The sequence below is a fragment of the Dipodomys spectabilis genome, unplaced genomic scaffold (genome assembly GCF_019054845.1).
Source record: "Dipodomys spectabilis isolate Male_0828 unplaced genomic scaffold, ASM1905484v1 ptg000173l, whole genome shotgun sequence".
Taxonomy (NCBI): domain Eukaryota; kingdom Metazoa; phylum Chordata; class Mammalia; order Rodentia; family Heteromyidae; genus Dipodomys; species Dipodomys spectabilis.
In genome coordinates, this window is record NW_024870850.1 from 11,391,606 (window position 1) to 11,411,789 (window position 20,184).

The window sequence follows — 20,184 nt, forward strand, 5'->3', positions numbered from 1 at the left end:
AGGGACAGCGCCCAGGCCCAGAGTTCAGGCCCCATGACCGACAAAAAATAACAAGTTAAAAAAAAAAAGTGGCCTTCCCTCTGGCCTGTTTCAATTGGTGAACAGATGCAGGCCTCCCACAGTAGAAGTGTTGGGGAGTGACCTGCTCTCGGAGCATTCTCTGGCATGGAAGGCTCCAAACCATGACCTCTGAGACTTGAACTCAGGGATCACTCTCTAAGCACTTAATTTTTAAAAAATTATTAATTAGCAGGGCACTGGTAGCTCATGCCTGTCATCCTAGCTCCTCAGGAAGCTGAGATCTGAGGATCATGGTGGAAAGTTAGCTTGGGCAGGAAAGTCTATGAGACTCTCATTTCCAATGAACCACCAGAAAAGAGAAAGTGGCGCTGTGGCTCAAAGTGTTAGCTTTGAGCAAAACAGGTCATGGACAAGCACCTAGGCCTCGAGTTCAAGCCCCATGACTGGCAAAAGAAAAGAGGTTACAATTTCATAAGCCAAGCGTTTTTATCCCTTAGCATTTTCTCAAGGCTGGTGTTCTACTACGTGAGCCACCCCTTCCACTTCTGGCTTTTTGCTGGCCAGTTGGAGATCAGAGTCTCATGGACTGGGCATGGTCTGGGCTGGTTTCAAATGGAAACCCTCAGATCTCAGCTTCCTGAGTAGCTAGTTGTGCTACAGGTGCCTGCCACCTGCGTCTTCGGGAAGGACCGTTGTAAATACTTAGCCAGACGCGTGTCTGCTCCACCGCGCCATGTGTGCTACCATGAGTCAAGGGTGGCCCGGCCCTCTCTCCCGCGGCCCCGCCCCCGCGGCCCCCCCCTCTCCCGCAGCCCCGCCCCTCCCGCGGCCCCGCCCCTCTCCCGCAGCCCCGCCCCTCCCGCGGCCCCGCCCCCGCGGCCCCCCCCTCTCCTGCAGCCCCGCCCCCTCCCCAGGGGTCCACACAGGCGGTAAGAATTCACTCGGAGCCGGCTCAGCACTGGCTGCTTTACTGAACGACTACTTCGCCCCCAACCCGCTTCCGCCTCCCCCACATGGACACGACGGGGGCTCCCGGGTGGGAGGCGCTGACTCCGGGCCGGGCCGGCTGAGGGCCCTGGGGTCCCGGGGAGGGGAGGGGGGCAGGAAGTCCAGTCCACTCAGGCCGGGGGGAGCGGTGAGGCGGGCTGGGGGGGGTCCGCGCATCTGTCTTTTGCTCCAGGGGAGCCGGAGCCCCCAGAGCGGGGATAGGCCGAAGGGAGCGGCTCAAACGCTACTGGACCAAATGGGGGGCTGGTGCGGGAGCCCCGCCGCCGCCGCCCCCCGCCGCTCGGCCACGCAGGCCGCACAGGCACGGTGAGGGGCTCCGCACCCCGACCCACACCCCGGCCCCTGGAATGTCTGGCGGGAACCCGGCGAGCGGGGCCGCAGTGGGCGGGGCCGCCGAGGGGGGTGGGTCCTCCACGTCGCTACTGATTGGCCGCCTCGCAGGCGTCTATCCAATCGCTGTACACGTCCACGGGTTCTGACAGATCTGAGATGCTGAGGTCAAGGGCGACTGGTACCCCGGGGCCCCCATTCCCTACAGGCACACAGGCGGGGCACAGAGGCAGGAATGACCTCCAGACCCCTGGGGCAGCCACCCTGCCGGGGCAGCCCTGGCCCCCCGCCCCCCTCCATTTGTCCAGACTTTCAAGGATACAAGTGATGGGGGTCTGAAACTCCTCGAGGCACACGGTACAAGAGATGACTCCGGTGTTGCGGGCACGGTCCCTGGAACGGGGAGAGGAGGGGCTGTGAGCGAGGCGCCCCAGGCCTGGGGACCCCGGGAGCAGGGAGGCCGGGGTGGGGAGGCCTGGGGGGGGGCGGGGGGGCCCCACTCACATTTTCACATCGCAAGACTTCTCGTGGTTACAGAAGGGGCAGGTGAACTGCGTCTCCAGGGTGCCTGTCATCTTCTTTTTGGGAGGTGGCTTCCGTTTTGACTTTCTGCGTCCCATGGCTGCAGGTGGGTACAACCTGGAGAGGTCAGAAGGGCAAAGGTCAGACACAGACTAGGGAAGGGGCCCCAACAGTGATCCACGGAGAAGAAAATGCTGCCCGGATCTGTCTCTGAGAAACAAGGTTCTGGGTCCCCCACACACTCTGGGAAGAAGGGGAGAGAGCAGACTTAACTCTGGTTCCCCACCAGTGCAGAATGACTGTGTGACCCCAGACAGAGGGCGCAGGCTCTCTGTGCTCAGGGTTCCTCTTCTTTAAGACAAAGCACGTAGCTGGGCGTGATGGCTCACGCCTGTCATCCTAGCAACTCAGGAGGCTAAGATCTGAGGATCATTCATGGTTCAGGCAGCCTGGGCAGGAAAGTCTGGGAGACTCATCTCCAATGAACCACCAGAAAACCGGAAGTGGCACTGTGGCTCAAGTAGTAGAGCGCTGGCCTTGAGCTGAAGAGTTGAGGGACAGCGCCCAGGCCCAGAGTTCAAGCCCCACGACCGAGAGACAAAGCATTTGTAAGCTGGGTGCTGGTGCTCACACCTGCAACCCCAGCTGCTTAGAAGGCAAAGATCTGGGAATCATAGCAGGAAGCCAGCGTGGGGAGGACAGGCTGACACTCTTATCTTCAATCAAGCACCAAAAACCTGGAAGTAGAGCTGTGGTAGAGTGCCAGCCTTGAACAAAAAAGCTTAAAGAGGGCTGGGAAGGTGGCTTAGTGGTAGAGGGCTTGCCTAGCATGCATGAAGCTCTGGGTTCAATTCCTCAGTACCACTGGAAGTGGAGCAGTAGCTCAAGTGACAGACTGCTAGCCTTGAGCAAAAGAAGCTCAGGGGGGCTGGGATGTAGCTCAGTGGCAAAGCGCTTGCCTAGCAAGTGCAACATCCGATCCCCAGTACCAAAAAAGAAAAGACAAAAAAAAATACAGTTAAAAAAAAAAACAAACCCAAACAAAAGAAGCTCAGGGATAGAGCCCAGGCCCTGCCTTCAAGCTCCAGGACTGGCAAGAGAAAACAAAAACAACAAAAGAAACTCCACAAAAACCTACTTTTGGAGCTTACTCCTACTACTAGCTGTTTCTCTATGGAACTCTGCTTTCTTTTTTGTTCGTTTGTTTTCATCGGTTGTGGGCCTTGAACTCAGGACCTGGGCGATATCCCGGTGCCTCTTTGTGCTCAACACAAGCACTCTACCACTTAAGCACAGCTCCACTTCTGGTTTTTGAGTGGTTCACTGGAGATAAGAGACTCACCGGGGCTTTCTTGCCTGGGCTGGCTTTGAACCCAGATCCTCAGATCTCAGCCTCCTGAGTAGCTAGGATTACAGGTGTGAGCCATTGGCACCCAGAGGGACTGTTTTCTTCTTTTTTTGGGGGGGGGGGGGTCCAGTTGTGGGGCCTGAACTCTGGGCCTGGGCGCTGTCCCTCAGCTCTTCAGCTCAAAGCTAGCACTCCACCACTTGAGCCACATCGCCACTTCCGGCTTTTTTCCTTTTGCTTATGTGGTGCTGAGGAATCGAACCCAGGGCCTCAGGCATGCAAGGCAAGCACTCTACCATTGAGCCACCTTCCCAGCCCGGGACTCTGTTTTCTGAGCCCGGGTTTAACTCGGACCGACCATTCAGTCCTCCTGCTTCAGCCTCCCTAGTGCTGGAATTACAGGTATGTGTGGCCATGCTTGGCCTCTGTGGGATTTTCTCCTGCTGAGTTGTCAATATTCCCTTCCATTCTCTCCCTGCAGGCCTGGGACCACAAGGAAGGTCACCTGTGGCTTCATAATGCCAACCCTAACAGGCAGCCCCCTCTCGGAAGAGCAGTAGCCTCATTGCTCCCTCTTCAGCCTCCTCCCCACCTCTGGGCTGGGGTGGGGAGGGAGCTCCTTTAGTGTCCTCCCCGCCTCAGCCAACTCCACCAGGCCTCTGGTGAATGACTCAATGTAACCTGAGCTCCCGACACTCTGACCTGGACCTGCTCAATGGAGGATCTGCCCTCTCAGCAGACAGCAACCCGGTTGCTCTCCCTCCCTCTCCCCCAGCTCCCTGTCAATCACGCCCCTGCCCCTCTGCCTCTGTCAAACACACCAGAACAAGGCCAGAGCCAAGACCTGAGTCCCGGGCATGTTGGTGTCCCAGCATCACCAAGGACACATTCCACAAGGGCAAGGGGTTTGGCCTCGGTGTCCCCAGGATCTCAAACTGCTCCTAACACAAAACTGCCCTCAACAAGTATTGCCTCAATAAATGAGAAGGAAGAGCAGTGGCTCCTGCCTTGAATCCTCAGTTACCCAGGAGGCTGAGATGTGAGAGTCGGTGATGGAAGCCCGCCAGGGCAGAAAGTCCAAGAGACTCTATCTCCAATGAACTAGCAGAAAACCAGCAGTGTAGCTGTGGCTCAAGTGGTAGAGCATCAACTTGGAGTAATGAAGCTCAGAGACAGTGTCCAGGCCCTAAGTTCAAGCCTAAGGATCAGCGGGTGCACACACACACACAAAGAAGTAAAAGGCTGGGAAGGTGGCTCAGTGGTAGAGTGCTTGCCTAGCATGCATGAAGCTGTGGGTTCGACTCCTCAATATCACATAAACAGAAAAAGCTGGAAGTGGCGCTGTGGCTCCAGTGGTAGAGTGCTAGCCTGGAGCAAAAGAAGCTCAGGGGCAGCGCCCAGGCCCTGAGTTCAAGCCCTAGGAGGACTGGTCAAACTTTTTTTTTTTTTTTTTTTGGGGGGGGGTCCGGTTGTGGGGCCTGAACTCTGGGCCTGGGCGATGTCCCTCAGCTCTTCAGCTCAAGGCTAGCACTCTACCCCTTGAGCCACAGCGCCACTTCCCGCTTTTTTCTTTTTGCTTATGTGGTGCTGAGGAATCGAACCCAGAGCCTCATGCATGCAAGGCAAGCGCTCTACCACTGAGCCACCTTCCCAGCCCCTGGTCAAAACTTTAAAAAAAAAGCAAATAAAAGAAAGGAAGAAAGAATGAATGGCTAAGAACCTTACTAATCCATTCAATCAACCTATCAGGCTCCTTTCCCTAACTTCTAGTGGAGGCGGCCGGAGTCTGTAAACAAGTGCACAGACAGCAGGTAGAAATCAAATGTTGGCGGGGCAAGCAGTGGTTCGTGCTACTCAGGAGGCTGAGATCTGAGGATCGCATTTGGAAGCCAGCCCACCCAGGAAAAGCAGTGAGACTCATCTCCAAAACATTACTCAGAAAACCCAGGTGCTGTAGCTCAAGTGGTAAAGGGCTAGCCTTGAGCACAAAGAAGCTCAGGGACAGTGCCCAGGCCGTAGGTTCAAGCCCCAGGACCGACAAAAAAAAAAAAAAGAAAGAAAAAAAAATTCAAACGGTAGCACCCACTATCAAGCTGTTCCATGGGAAAAGCTCTGGTGCAGTGGCAACTACTGACAAGACAGGCACAATGTGCAGATGCCAAGGCAGACGCAAGAGCAACTGTAACCATCACTCGGGCCAGCTGAAAACATGTTTCTCCTGAGTGTAGCTTGAAGGTGTTTTGTTTTGAATACCCAAGCTGGCTTCAAACTTCGATCCTTGGCCCTCCTGAGGAGTTAGGGTCACAGGTGTGAGCCAGCAGGCCCCCCTCTGCCCCCTCCCCTCCCCCTGTCACTGAAGCTTTGTTATACAGAGAGAGGGAGGGAGGGGGGAGCGCGCATCCGGTCACAGCAGCCGCATCTGTCACCTGAGCTGCCACCAGCCAGGACCAGCCAGTGTCTCGGTCCCCTTCTCACCCCGCACAAAGCTCAGCCCGGGAGACTGAGAATCACCGCAGAACCTCCGCCCCCCTCCCCCACCGCTTCAGATCTGCGGGCGGAAACCCCGGAATCCCTCAGCACGCGGGGCCCCGGGTGGGAGCGCCGAGCGCCTCACAACGACTTGTTGAATGGATGGACAAAGTTTCCTGGAAGTCAGGGAAGAGTCTACAGAGGGACCCCGCAGAACCTCATCTCATTCCGGGGACCACAGCAACCCCTCAACCCCAGGTACAAGGGGGGATGGGGGGCATGCAGCTCGCACAACTCCCCCCTCCCTCCCTCCCTCCCCCCGCACATCAAACCCCAAAGCGGCTGAAGGGGCCTCGCGTCCCCCCCGACTCCCCCCGGCCTCCCAGACCTGTCGGCGGGCGCACGGGACTGCGGGGCCCCGCGGGGCTGGGCCGGCGCCCCGCGATCGCGGCCCGCAGGGGTCGGGCCCAGAGGGTCCGGGCTCGCAGGGTCAGGGGGCGGGGCAGATGCCAATCTCCCCGATCGGCCGGCCCCCTCCCCCAAGCCAGGCCGCCCGGAAAGTTCCCGAGCCCCCGGTGAGCGATCTCCGGAGGGAGAAGCGCGCCCGGGCCCCCGCAGCACCCCAACGCCCGTCCGCGGGCGCGAACCTCTTACCCGGACTCGCTCTCGCTTCCTGCCCAGGCCGCGCTCACCCGGGAAACAGTGGTTTCCGACTCCGGGAGGAAACGGAAATAAATACTCGGCGGCTCAGGCCACGCCCACTCCCGGCGAGAAGCCCCGCCCTCTTCCGGCGCCACTCGACGCAGGCGTACTCTTCATTCGAACCGCGGCCGTGGTGTCGTGGTGCGCATGCGTGGCTCCAGGCTAGCTCTCCAACAGAGAATTCTTTCCCTTTTCCTTTCTTCCTTTTTCTTTTGCCAGTCCTGGGGCTTGAACTCAGGGCCTGGAGGCTGTCCCTTAGCTTTTTCACTCAAGGATCCTATTCCACTACTTGAGCCACAGATCTACTTCTGACCTTTTTTTGGTGGTGAATTGGATATAAGAGTCAGACTTTTCCTCCCTCTGCAGGTTTCGAACTGCCATGCTCAGACCTCAACCTTCTGATGTAGCCAGGATCACAGATGTGAGCCTCGGGCCTCTGGGTATCCTGTTTTAAGAAGCCTTCTTCAGCTCGCACCGGTGGCTTATGCCTGTAAGCCTAACAACTCAAGAGGCCTCTGAGATCTGAGGATCACAGTTCAAAGGTACCCCAGGCAAGAAAAGTTGGTGAGACTCTGATCTCCAATAAACCACTCAGAAAACCGGAAGTGGCGCTGTGGCTCAAGAGGTAGAGCCCTAGCCTTGAGCTGAAGAGCCGAGGGACAGCCCAGTTCCAGACTAGCCTGGCTACATAGTGAGTCTCCAGCCTAGATCTCCTTTCACAAACAAACAAACAAAAGAAAAACCCAAACAGCTTCTGGATTGAGAATGTATGGTCCTGGTGAGCTGGGAGACCAGTTTGAGGATCAGTGTAAGTCAAATAAAAGTTGGCCCGAGGCTAGGGTAGCTACTCATGAAAAATGGACAAATTTTTTTCAGATCTAAAATCTGAAGCTCAGGGCTGGGAAGGTGGCTCAGCGGTAGAGCGCTTGCCTTACATGCTCGAGGCCCTGGATTCGATTCCTCAGCACCACATAAGCAAAAAGAAAAAAGCCGGAAGTGGCGCTGTGGCTCAAGTGGTAGAGCTCTAGCCTTGAGCTGAAGAGCTGAGGGACAGCGCCCAGGCCCAGAGTTCAGGCCCCACGACCGGACCCCCCCCAAAAAAAAATAAAAAAAATAAAATCTGAAGCTCAGGTAGTGACGCCTGAAAACCTAAAGAGGAGACAAACACACACTGGTAACTCCTACAACATTTAGGATGAGCCGGGCACTGGTGGTCATGCCTTTAATCCTAGCTACTCAGGAAGCTGAGACCTGCAGATCACAGTTGGAAGCCACAGAAAAATCCAGGAGACTCTTATCTCTCAACCACCAAAAAGCTGGAACTAGAGCTGAGGTTCAAGTGGTAGAGTACCAGTCTTGAGTGAAAAAGCTAAGGGACAGCACCAGGCCCTGAGTTCAAGTCCCAATACTGGCACAAAAAAAAAGAAAAAGAACTTACAATGAGATGAAAGAAAGAGGAAAATCCAGGATTGTTCCCATTTTCAAGAGCCCCTGAGTTTTGACTCATAGAGGAGGAAGACTGAAGGGAGATTATTTTTATTTTTATCAGTCATGGGGCTTGAACTCTGGGCCTGGGTGCTGCCCTTCAGCTTTTCAACTCAAGGCTAGCACTTTAACCACTTGAGCCACATCACCACTTCTGGTCTGTTTATGTGGTGCTGAGGAATTGAACACAGGTCCTCAGGCATGCAAGACAAGCACTCTACCACTGAGCCATCTTCCCAGCCCTATTTTTATTTTTTGAAGGAAGATTTAAGAGGGAAGTTAAGGGTATGAGATTAAAGAAAAAGAACTCTGGAACTTCAGAGAAAAGAACTCCTGGATTTTATTTTCAAGTTGTGAGACTTGAACTCAGAGCCTGAGTGCTGTCCCTGAGTTCTTTTGCTCAAGGCCAGCTCTCTACCACTTGAGCCATAACTCCACTTCTGGTTTTCTGATGGTTAATTGGAGATGAGTCTCCCAGACTTTTCTGCTCGGGCTGGCTTTGAACTGCTATCCTCAGATCTCAGCCTCTGAGTAGCTAGGAATACCAGTGTGAACCACCAGGGCCCGGCTGGAATTTGTTTTTCTTAGTGGAACTGGGGATTGAACTGAAGGCTTCACCTGCTAAGCAGGTGCTATACTACTTGAACCATGCCCCCAGCCCTTTTTTGCTTTAGTTATTTCTCACATAAATTCTCAATGTTGTTATCATTTTGGGTTTTTGCCCATGACCAGCCTAGGACCTTGATACTCTATTGTTGTAAGGTAAATCATCCCAGAGGCCACATTTTAAAATATAAAATACTGGAGTTTTTATTATACAGTTAACAGGCTGCAGGCCTCCAGTTGTTACAAAGGCCTGCAGCACGCAAATACACATAACCCAGTTAGGAAACATGCTAAAGAGGAAAGAAATAACAAGAATAATACCAACAAGGCAATCCAGCTCCAATGGAGAGCTGAATTGGGACACAAGTCAGGAGACAGGACTCAGGACATGATCACAGAGACTCAGGAGGCATGGATTCCCTGCAGCTAGGCTGGTCTGGGCCTAAATAGGTCCACACAGGGGGCAGATCCTCAGGAAATTCCCAGCCCCAGGCACTGGACTGACAGATTCAGTAACCTATCAGCCAAGTGCCTGAGCCCGCCTCCAGGGGACCAGGCACACCTATTACCTGGGAGGCAGGTGATGGGTGGGCGGGGGGCGGGCCTCCCTTCCCCCAGCATAAAGACATGTGGCCAATATGGTGCTGGCTAGACTTGACCTCCTTACTTCACTATGTGTGCTTCTCATTAGCTGGGATCAAAGGTGGGAACCACAATGTCTGTCTTATTCATTGAGATGGGCATTTCCTCAACTTTTTGCCTGGGCTGGTCTTGAACTGCTGTCTTTCTGATCTCTGCCTCTTAGATAACTGAATTAAAAGCATGAGAGCCACTTACCAGGCATGGATAGAATCCTGAGTCACTAAGCCGGGCACTAGTGGCTCAGGCCTGTCATCCTAGCTACTCAGGAGGCTGCGATCTGAGGTTCAGAGCCAGCCTGGACAGGAAAGTTTGTGAAACACTTTTTTTTTTTTGTCGGTGGTAGAGCCTGAACTCTGGACCTGGGCGCTGAGCCTCAGCATTTCAGCTCAAGGCTAGTGCTCTACGACTTGAGCCACAGCGCCACTTCCAGCTTTTTCTGTGTATGAGGTGCTGAGGAATCAAACCCAGGGCCTCGTGCATGCAAGGCAAGCACTCTACCACTGAGCCACCTTCCTAGCCCTATAGAGATGATTTCAAGGACCCAAGACTTCAAGATTTGGGGTCAAGGAAGTTACTGGGTTGCTGGGGTGAGGATCAAAGCATAAAGAAGAAAAAGAGCTTGGAAGGAAATCAGGGGTGTCCTTTTAAGAGTTTAGCCAGAGAAGTGCCCAGGAGAGTCTGGGCAGCCAGTGAGGCAAGAGGTGAAAGCTGTGTGTGTGTGTGTGTGTGTGTGTGTGTGTGTGTATGATTTCCTGGAAGCTTCTAGAAGAAAATTTTACCCGGTGCTGAGAGTCTAAGGGAGATGAAGAGAAATAGCTGTTGACTTTGGCAAGAGTTTGGTCACTGATGGATCTTGATAAGAACTATTTCACTTGGCGGGTAGAGGGGGAGGGTCGGCCATTTATGTTCCAATGGTGACTTTCCAGAAAGTCCACTAGGTGGCGGTGTGACCCTGGAATCAGCAACTTCTATGCACACAGGACAGAACCACACTGCTCCTGTTCTTTTCCTTTGCAACTTGCAGCTTCTATTGAATGGTGTGTACACACACACACACACACACACACACACACACACACACAGAGCAGAGCTCTTGGTTTTGTTCTCAATTAGTTACTTAGCCTCCAGCTAATTCTTCTTCTTCTTCTTTTTTTTTTTGCCAGTCCTGGGGCTTGCACTCTGGGCCTGCGCGCTGTCCCTAAGCCTCTTTGTGCTCAAGGCTAGAGTTCAACCACTTGAGCCACAGTGACACTTCTGGCCTTTTTTGAGTAGTTTATGAGAGATAAGAGTCTCACAGACTTTCCTGCCCAGGCTGGCTTCAAACTGTGATCCTCAGATCTCAGCTTCCTGAGTAGCTAGAATTACAGGTGTGAGCAGACAGAGACTTTTTCTTGGTGGTGGTGGTGGTAGTTTTGGGGCTTGCACTCCGGGACTGGGCGCTGTCCCTCAGCTCTTCAGCTCAAGGCTAGCGCTCTACCACTTGAGCCACAGCACCACTTCCGGCTTTTTCTGCTTATGTGGTGCTGAGGAAATGAACCCAGGGCCTCAGGCATGCGAGGCAAGCACTCTACCACGGAGCCACCTTCCCAGCCTCCAGACACTCATCTCCAATTAACCAAGAAAATACTGGAAGTGGAGATTTACCTCAAGGGTAGAGAAGTAGCTATGCAAGCCTAGAGACAGAGAGAGATCCTTCATTCAAACTTCAGTACTAGAAAAAAATAAATAAATGTCCTTCTAAGCCCAGCTGGACCCCACCCCCACAGGCTGGCCAATGTTCATTCATTCATTCTTTTTTTGTTGTTTTTGTCCGTCTTGGGGCTTGAACTCTGGGGCTGAGCCTTGTCCCTGAGCTCTTCAGCTCAAGGTGATCACTCTACCACTTAAGCCACAGCACTACTTCTGGTTTTCTGGTGGTTTATTGGAGATAAGAGTCTCACGGACTTGCCTGCCTGGGCTGGCTTTGAACTGCGATCCTCAGATCTCAGCCTCCTGAGTAGCTAAGATTACAGGCATGAGTCCCAGTGCCTGGCTGGCCATTGTCCATTCTGCCTTACTAACCTATTCTGTCTTGCTTGCTGTTTTCTGGAGTTCAGGTGGAGGGGCCTGGGCTGCAGTTCTCTTTGCTACTCATTCCCCGTGTGACATTGTGCTGTCACTTCTCCTTTCTGAGCTCTGGGCTGTGGGAATGGAGCCGGTGGACTGCTGTGACCTGTGATTCAGTCCCTTGCTAGCCAGGAGCAGCTGAGTCAGTGGGAAGAGGTCCCTAGTGAACTGCCTGGATTCCCCAAGTTAAGATTGAAGATCTAAGCTGGGAATAGTGGCATAATCCTGTAGTCCCAGCTACTCAGGAGACTGAAGCAGGAGTATTTTTTTCGTTTTCTTTTTTTTATTGCGCTCAAGAATTCAAGACCAGTTTAGGCAGCATAGTAAATCCTACTGAGGCTTGACCTCACAGCCTGGGTGCTGTCCCTTATATTTTTCTTTTTGCTCAGGGCTGGCCCTTTACCACTTGAGCCACAGCTCCATTTCTGGCTTTATATTTTGTCAGTCATGGGGCTTGAACTCTGGGCCTGGGCGCTGTCCCTCAGCTCTTCAGTTCAAGGCTAGCGCTCTATCACTTGAGCCACAGCGCCACTTCCGGTTTTCTAGTGGTATTTTGGAGATAAGAGTCTCACAGTTTTTACTACCCAGGCTGGCTTTGAACCTCAATTCTCAGATTTCAGCCTCCAGCGTATCTGGGATGACTCCCAGGGCCACTGGTGTCGCCTGGCCCGCCCCAGCCACAGGGGACTTGAAACACCTGCTGCACAGCAATGATGTTTTTACCGCTCTGCCCCCAGCCGGTGCTAATGCCAGCTGGGCACACGCTAGAGAGGGCTGGCACTTTGGGAAGATGGCTTTGGTTCATCGTGAGAGTAGCAAATGGAAGGGGCGTGGTTAACACACTTGGGATGGTCTTTCTAGATTGATCTAAGCGAGGCTGGTGGCAGCTGGAGCCAAACAGTGGGGTCTCTGCCCTGTAGCTGCTCAAGGGACAGTGTCTGAATCGCCGGGCGCTGGTGGTTCGGGCTGTCAGCGGGTGGACATTACTCCTTGTTCCCAGAGAGGGAGCATGAGGAGGCGTGGTTAGGTGTTGGGGGCGTGGCTCAGAGGCAGGGGCGTGGCTTAAACATGGGGCGTGCCTCAGCTGCTGCGCTCCTGCTTTAGCTCCAGAGTACAGTGGCACCGCGCTAGGGGCGTGTCTCTGTTGTAGGGCGTGGTTAAGAAGTAGGGGTGTGGCCACGATGTGACTGACCCTGCAGAGGGCTAGATGGTAGGGGGCGTGGCTCTATGGATGGAAGGGGCGTGTCTCAGCTGTAGGGCTGTAGTGCAGCACGAGGGGGCGTGGCTCTGAGTTGACCTGCGGCTCTGAGATGGGAGTGGCCCAGCCAGGGGGCGTGTCCCCACCGTGGGGCGTGTCTAGACGGTAGAAGGCGTGGCTTTTGCCCAGCTTGCCTTCTGAGGCCAGGGCGCCAACCCAACCCAGCGCGTGGGGCAGGGAGCAGGGAGAATCTCATCCTAAGGAGTTAGCCCGGCAATAATAGTTCTAGAAGTTTCCCTACATGCCTAGTTTCACAGACATACAAAGGTTTAGTTCAGGGCAAGCCATGGCAGGTCGATTAGTATGAGGGGAAAGATTGAAAAAAAACAAAAATCAACCTCACAAGTGAACCAGCCAGGAGCTAATGAGTGATTTGAGGTGCAGTCTCTGTGGCCATCAAATAAAGAGCTGGGGGGCGGGGCAGGGGTATGGCACAGGGGTAGAGCAATTACCCAGCATGCACAAGGCTCTTCTCTCAATTGCCAGCAGCGCGGGGAGGGGGGCGGGGGGGGGGGGCGGGGGGGGGGTGTCTAAACAAATGGGACTGAGGCTAGGAGTCAATCCTGTTTATCCAGAAACATGTCTGCACACACATAGGAAACAATGTACCAGACGATTATTTCAGCGTTCTTTCACGCTGGAAGCCATCCAAGGGACCATCAGTTAACAGCTGCTTTGTGGTTTGAGGCCGGATCAGGGTGTCTGGTGGCAGCAGAAAAGTCTCTCAACGGCTGACAGACAGTGCAGATCTTCAGGTAGGACGAAGAAAACCAAAGCAGGCACCAGCCATCCCAGCGACACGGGAGGCTGCACCCTAAAGGATCTGGGATCGAAGCTAGCCCAGCACAAAAGTCCAAGAAACTCTCTTCATCTCCAGTGAAGGAGCAAAATGCAGGGTTGAAGCCGAGCGCCGGTGGCTCACACCTGTCATCCTAGCTGCTCAGGAGGCTGAGATCTGAGGATCGAGGTTCAAAGCCAGCCCAGGCAGGAAATCCGTGAGACTCTTACCTCCAATAAACCACTCAGAAAACTAGAAGTGGTGCTGTGGCTCAAGTGGTAGAGCACCAGCCTTGAGCTGAAGAGCTCAGGGACAGTGCTCAGGCCGAGTTCAAGCCCCACGACCAACAAAAACAAAACGAAACCAAAAAAGCAGGGTTGAAGACACACTTGTAATCTAACCGATCAGGAGGGGTTGTTGTTTGGGGTCAGCTTGGACAGGAAAGCTGTGAGACTCTTTAATCTCCCATGAACTAAAAGCTCCAAGTGACGCTGTGGCTCAAGGGGTAGAGCACCAGCCTTGAGCCAACAAAACAAAACAAAACAAAACAAAAATCCCAGGGACAGCACTCAGGCTCTGAATTTGAATCCAAGCTCCAGTGTACACACACACACACACACACACACACACACACACACACACACACACACACACACACATCATATCTCTATTTGATTCCAGCTCATTCTGGAAAGGGATGAGGTTGGGGGCGAGGGGAGGGGGGGCAGTAACCCAGGGTCCCCACATTTTGTAGCCCTGGTTTCTGAACAAAATCCAGGCACAAGCGCAATCTTGACAACTATTTCTTTATTGAGTGGCAGCAAAAATAATAATACTTGATTCAGAAAAAGCTCCTCACCTTTCCTATGTGAAGGTATCTGTGGCTTCCCTCAAGGGGGGGCAGGGTCCCCCACAATGCCCACCCTCCAGGCCCTTACATGGCTCCCAGTCTCAGGCCCCCAAGTGTTTGGAGGAGCGGGGCCGGGGTCGCCTGGGGAGGCTGGTCTTGAAGAGGGATTTTCCCGAAGCTTCGATGTAGGTGACGCTCATCTCCTTGGGGCTGATCTCCACGTAGGCAAAACCACCCAGAGAGTCCTCGGCCCCGTAGTGGAAGCGGAGGTAGCCATTGGGGACTTTACGCTGATGTCGTACTGAGGGATCCATGAAGTTTCCGGCCCCGCTCAGTACGTAACCCACGCCTTTGTCATCCTGCAGATACTGAGACAGAGGGGCGGGGGCAGCGGGGAGAGCACGCAGGGTTATGGAAGCTTCCAGACCCACCACGCCTGTCTCAGGTGCACGGCTACAAGTGCACCTGAGCAAGTGGTTCAGGATCCCTCAATTCCCCCTCCTGCAGGTGTAGCAGCACACAGCAGCACTGGCAAACCGTAGGTATTAGGCTTTGGGAAGGAGGTCCGAGGCAAGGTAGTACTAGGATTTGAACCCAAGGCCTGGTGGTAAGTACTCTACTGTCTTGAGCCACATTGTGGGTCCTTGTATCTATAGTATTTTTTTTTTTTTGCCAGTCTTGGGGGTTGAACTCAGGGCCGAGGTACTGTCCCTGATTTTTTGCTCAAGACTGTTGGGATTCTACCATTTGAGCCACAGCGCCACTTCCAGCTTTTTCTGTTTGTTTGTTTTTTTGGGTCTGGTCATGGGGCCTGAACTCTGGGCCTGGGCGCTGTCCCTCAGCTCTTCAGCTCAAGGCGAGCGCTCTACCACTTGAGCCACAGCGCCACTTCCAGCTTTTTATTTTTTGCTTATGTGGTGCTGAGGAATCGAACCCAGGGCCTCGAGCATGCAAGCACTCTACCACTGAGCCACCTTCCCAGCCCACTTCCAGCTTTTTCTGTGTGTGTGTGTGGTACTGAGGAATCGAACCCAGGGCCTTATGCATGCTAGGCAAGCACTCTACCGCTAAGCTACCTTCCCAGCCCAGCTTTAGTATTATTTCAAGTAGGATTTTGTGTTGATTCCCAAACTATCTCTGAACTCTGGGCCTGGGCGCTGTCCCTCAGCTCTTCAGCTCAAGGCTAGCGCTCTACCACTTGAGCCACAGCGCCACTTCCGGCTTTTTTCTTTTTGCTTATGTGGTGCTGAGGAATCGAACCCAGGGCCTCATGCATGCAAGGCAAGCGCTCTACCACTGAGCCACCTTCCCAGCCCCAATCACGACACTCTTATTACACCTAACAAACTCACCTATTAATTGAGATGGGGGTCACATGTATCTTTTTTTTTTCTATGCCAGTACTGGGGCTTGAAGTCTTTGAGCTTTTTCTACTCAAGACCAGCACTGTACCCCTGGAGCCACAGCCCCCAGCCCCACTTCTGGCTTTTTCAAGTAGTTTATTGGAGATAAGAGTCTCATGGAGTTTTCTGCCAGGGCTGACTTTGAACTGGGATCCTCAGATCTCAGTCTCCTAAGTAGCTAATATTATAGGCCTAAGTCAAAGCACCTGGCTTTTTCAAAGATTTTGAGTTGATGCAAGCTGGCCTGGCACTTCTGCCGCTGGGATGACAGCTGTATCTCACCATGGTCAGTTATTTAGTTGACATGGGGTCTCACTGACTTTTTTGCCTTACTTAGCCTTGAACCTCAGTATTTCCTTTCCCCTCCTGTCATCTCTATCTTCTGATTAGCTGGGGCTACAGAGGCACAAGCCACCCCCTCTGAATTTATTGGGGCTTTCAAGGTACCCCTGAACTATCCCCATCCCCAAGAGCACAGAGTTTGAAAAGGCCAGGTACCAGTGCCTTAGCTCACACCTGTAGTCCCAGCCAATCAGGAAGCTGAGATTTGAGGATCTCAGTTCCAAGCCATGATCTCCGCCCCGTTTCTCTGTCTTCCCCCTCCCCCCACAAGGTCCTTACCTGCAGATTGTGGTCATGGCCACACAGGTAGGCAGTGACCCCGTGTGCGGCCAGCAGCGGCTGCAGACGCTTCACCAGGCAGTGGGTGGGGCCGTGCTCAGCGATGGACCAGACTGGGTAATGGCCGGCCACCAGCACGAAGTCTTCTTTGGCTGCTGCCAGCTGTTTCTTGAGCCAGGCCAGCTGGGTACGGGCCAGGGCGAGGTCTTGGGGCATCTCCGGCTGCTGGCTGACAAAGTCATCGGAGTTGCCGCACAACATCACCGTGTCCAGCATGAAGATGGCCACAGACGTATTGGTCCGTGGGATCTTGAAGCGCAGGCGGTAGTAAGGGCTGGGGAAATTCCTGGAGAGGGAACAGAAGTGGTGAGTGAATTTTCTTTTTTTTTTTTTAAGTCAGTGGTGGGACTTGAACTCAGGGCCTGAGCGGTATCCTTGAGATCTTTTAACTCAAGGCGAGCGCTCTACCACTTAAGCCACAGCGCCACTTCCGGTTTCCTGGCGGTTCATTGGAGATGAGAGTCTCATGGACTTTCCTGCCCGGGCTGGCTTTGAACCGCGATCCTCAGATCTCAGCCTACTGAGTAGCTAGGTTGACAGGCGTGAGCCACGGGTGCCCGGGCAAGGATTCTCACCAGCGCTTCGAGATCTTCGAGTAGGCGATCTGTGCCGAGACGTTACCCAGGTGGTCGTGGTTTCCAGCCAGCACGTACCAGGGAACGTTGCGAAGGGCACGGTCGGAGAACACGTCCTCAAAGGTCTCCTAGGGTGGGAGAGACGGGGAGGGCACCACTCCTTTGGGGCCAACAGCTCCCCAGTGCTTCCAGCAAACAGGGGAGTCATTGCTCTAGGGAATTGCAGGTAGCAATTTATTTATCTATTTTTGTGCTGGTCCTGGGGCTTGAACTCAGGGCCTGGGCGCTGCCCCTCAGCTCAAGGCGAGCGCTCTACCACTTGAGCCACAGCGCCACTTCTGGTTTTCTGGTCATTCATTGGAGATCAGAGTCTCACGGACTTTCCTGCCCTGGCTGGCTTTGAACTGCGATCCTCAGATCTCAGCCTCCTGAGTAGCTGGGATGACAGGTGTGAGCCACGGGCGCTCAGCTGAGGTGGCTGGACTGGGGTACCCCCCCCCCCCCGACTACCGAGCCCGTACCTGGAAGCGCTTGTCATTGGCCTCGTGAACACCGGTGAAGTAGAAATTGTCCCCTAGGGACAGGATGAAATCGGCACCCAGAGTCTGCACGGTCCGGGCGATCTCCTTAGCATTGGCCATTTCCCGAGCAGTGTGGAAGGGGGCATTGGGGACCCCTCCCCAGTCCCCCACCGCCACAAACCGCAGGGCAGGGGCCGGGGCAAAGCAATCGGCCAAAGGCAGCAGGAGAAGCAGCAGCGCGGCCCACACGGCCATCTGTGAGGAGAACACAGGATGTGGGGGCCTGGGCTGAGGTCTGGGGAGCGAGCTGCGGACACCCCAACTTCTCCAGCTCTGCTCTGGTGTCAGTGGCCGTTGTGGGGCCTTGCCCTCAGGGCCTGGGTGCTGTCCCTCGGCTCTTCAGCTCAAGGCGGGCGCTCTACTGCTTGAGCCACAGCGCCACTTCTGGTTTTCTGGTGATTTATTGGCGATCAGAGTCTCAGGGACTTTCCAGCGCGGGCTGGCCTGGACTGTGATCCTCACATCTCAGCCTCCTGGGATTACAGGCATGAGCACTGGCCTGAGCTTGGGGTGACAAATGAGGCCTGCCCGCGTTGCCTCCATCCTGGGGGTCCGGGTAGGGTGTGACCTTGAAGCTGCGTCCCCCCTCCCTTGTGTCCCTCTGCTCCCCACACTCACCCTGGGGGCGCCCTCCCAGGCCAGGCACCGGCCGGGCAGCTGGGCAGGAAGAGGTGCTGGGTTTCTGGGCTGGAGTCGGGGTGTCCAGGAGACTTTATTCCCTGCGATGGGAAGTGGGCAGGGAAAGATTGATGCGGTTTGCTCCCAGGGCTGCCCCCCAATTCTTCCTCCTCCTCGGGTCATGTGAGTCTGCACTTCCCCATGCCAGAGGAGGGATTGGGGTGTGTGAGTGTGCGTGTGTGTGTGGGTGTCTGCCTGGGTGTGTGTCTGTCTGTGTCTGTGTGTGTCTGTTTGTCTCTGGGTGTGTCTGTGTGTCTGTGTGTGACTGTTTCCGGGTGTGCAGCTGGGACTTTGCATGGATGACACATCTGCCCGCCCTTGGGGGACCTGTGTGCCCCGCAGGGGTTCGGGGTTTCAGGGTGTCTGGGCTCCCTGTGCCTGGGATTCCCACACCCACGTTTTGGGGGGGTCTGCGCCTGGGCGTGGTGGTCACACACTGACCCGAGGTGGGAGGGGGCTTCCTGTGCCCCCCCAGGGCACCCCCCACCCCCCCTCCGGGGCTCCTTTTCCAGGAAGTCGGGGGCCGCATCTGCTCCCCGCACCCCCCACTTCAGCTGAGGAAACTCGGGCCAGAGGCGCCACGTGACTGCGGCCTTCTGACCCCAGCAGCTGCCCGCGGGGGGGGGGGGGGGGGGGGAGGGGAGGGGGGGGGAGGGGAGGGAGGGAGGGGTCCTCGGCTGCTCCCCCCGCCCCCCCCCAGGCCTTGGACCCCCTGAGGTGCCCACGGCCCCCCTTCTTTCAAGAGGCTCAGAGCCCCCCCACAGAGGCGGGGATCCCCCCATCCTCCACCCCCTGGCCCCCCCCCCGCCCCGGCCCCCCCTCCCCGCGCCCCGGCCCCCCCCTCCCCGCGCCCCGGGCCCCCCTCCCCGCGCCCCGGCCCCCCCCTCCCCGCGCCCCGGCCCCCCCTCCCCGCGCCCCGCCGCTCACCTGCCGTCGGTGGGCGCCGGCTGCTGACCCAGGCTCCGCCACCCGCGCTGGTTACAGGCGGAGGCCAGACCCGGCCTGCGCCGCCAACCAGCCCAGGTGAGCCGGCCTCCCTCCCGGCCCTCCCCCGCCCTCCCCCCGCCCTCCCCCGCCCTCCCCCTCCCTCCCGTCCCCTCCCTCCCCTCCCCCGCCCTCCCCCTCCTGTCCCTCCCCCGCCCTCCCCCTCCCGTCCCCTCCCTCCCCTCCCCCTCCCGTCCCCTCCCCCCTGGGGCCCCTCCCTCCCCTCCCCCACCCTCCCCCTCCCGTCCCCTCCCTCCCATCCCTCCCCCACCCTCCCCCTCCCGTCCCTCCCCTGCCCTCCCCCACCCTCCCCCTCCCGTCCCTCCCCCGCCCTCCCCCTGGGGCCCCACCCCTTCCCCAGGGAGGGCGCCTGCAGCTGGGGGCCCCCCCAGGGACCCAGGCTGCTGCTGGGGGGGCTGCTCTTCCCCCCCTTCCTCTCCCTCCCCCCCTTCTCCCCTCCTCCCCCTTCCCCCTCCCCAGCCTTCTTCTTCCTCCCCCCCCCCTCCCCTCCTCAGGTTCCACCCCCCCTCCCCTTCCCCATTTTCACCTTCTCTGCCCCTCTCCCCTCCTTTCTTCCCTCCTCCTGCCCCTCCCTCCCCCCTCCCTGCCCAGGTCTTTAACTGGGGTGTCAGGGAAGGAGAGGCTGCTGAGATCTGAGTTCAAAGCCAGGCCCAGTGGGAAGGCCCCCCCCACAGCCACTCATCAGCAAAAACCCCAAGTGGAGCCGTGGCTCAAGCAGTAGAACCCCAGCCACTGGGCGTGACACAGCTGGAGTTTGAACCCAGGGCCTTGTGCACCCTGATTTCCCAGCTAGGCCCTGGCTTTCCGCCCCGGCGGCTGGGCCTGAGCCTGGCATGTTTCCTGGTGTAGGTGTGCACCATGGCACCCAGCCCTCGGTGGAGATGGAGTCTCTCCAGCCTTGTTAGGCCCATCCTGACTTTCCACCTGGAATTTCCTTCTCTTCACCCCCAAAATAGCTTGTATTCCAGGCGGGAGCCACCGAGCCTGGCTAAGAATACACTTTCAATAGCCCCGGAAGTGGGTCATCTATACATGACATATAAGCAAAAAACACTATACCACGGGACAGGCTCTGGCCGGGTGGTTCTTTCTGCCCCTGCCATCATCCTGGCTCATGGGGTAAAAATGCAAAAAGC

At 55.9% G+C, this 20,184-nt stretch overlaps 2 protein-coding genes across 4 annotated transcripts; both read right to left on the reverse strand.

Moving 5' to 3' along the window:
* Positions 1-973: 973 nt before the first annotated feature.
* Elof1 (elongation factor 1 homolog) lies at positions 974-6,431 on the reverse strand. 2 transcript variants are annotated; one of them, XM_042693811.1, is made up of 4 exons: positions 6,353-6,431; positions 1,864-1,998; positions 1,682-1,752; positions 974-1,513 (listed from the first exon to the last, which is right to left on the reverse strand). In XM_042693811.1, the coding sequence occupies exons 2-4, from the start codon at positions 1,977-1,979 to the stop codon at positions 1,449-1,451; spliced, it is 252 nt and encodes an 83-aa protein (XP_042549745.1). In that variant the 5' UTR covers positions 1,980-1,998; positions 6,353-6,431; the 3' UTR covers positions 974-1,448. The 2 variants fall into 2 exon arrangements, with proteins under 2 accessions (XP_042549745.1, XP_042549746.1); XM_042693812.1 differs by having other exon boundaries at positions 6,346-6,395.
* Positions 6,432-14,065: 7,634 nt separating this feature from the next.
* On the reverse strand, positions 14,066-19,064 carry Acp5 (acid phosphatase 5, tartrate resistant). Of its 2 annotated transcripts, XM_042693825.1 has the most exons (6): positions 18,971-19,064; positions 17,984-18,084; positions 17,306-17,560; positions 16,785-16,912; positions 16,150-16,495; positions 14,066-14,493 (listed from the first exon to the last, which is right to left on the reverse strand). In XM_042693825.1, exons 3-6 carry the CDS (start codon positions 17,558-17,560, stop codon positions 14,227-14,229), a joined length of 996 nt encoding a protein of 331 aa, XP_042549759.1. In that variant the 5' UTR covers positions 17,984-18,084; positions 18,971-19,064; the 3' UTR covers positions 14,066-14,226. The 2 variants fall into 2 exon arrangements, with proteins under 2 accessions (XP_042549759.1, XP_042549758.1); XM_042693824.1 differs by lacking the exon at positions 18,971-19,064 and having other exon boundaries at positions 17,984-18,260.
* Positions 19,065-20,184: the final 1,120 nt, after the last annotated feature.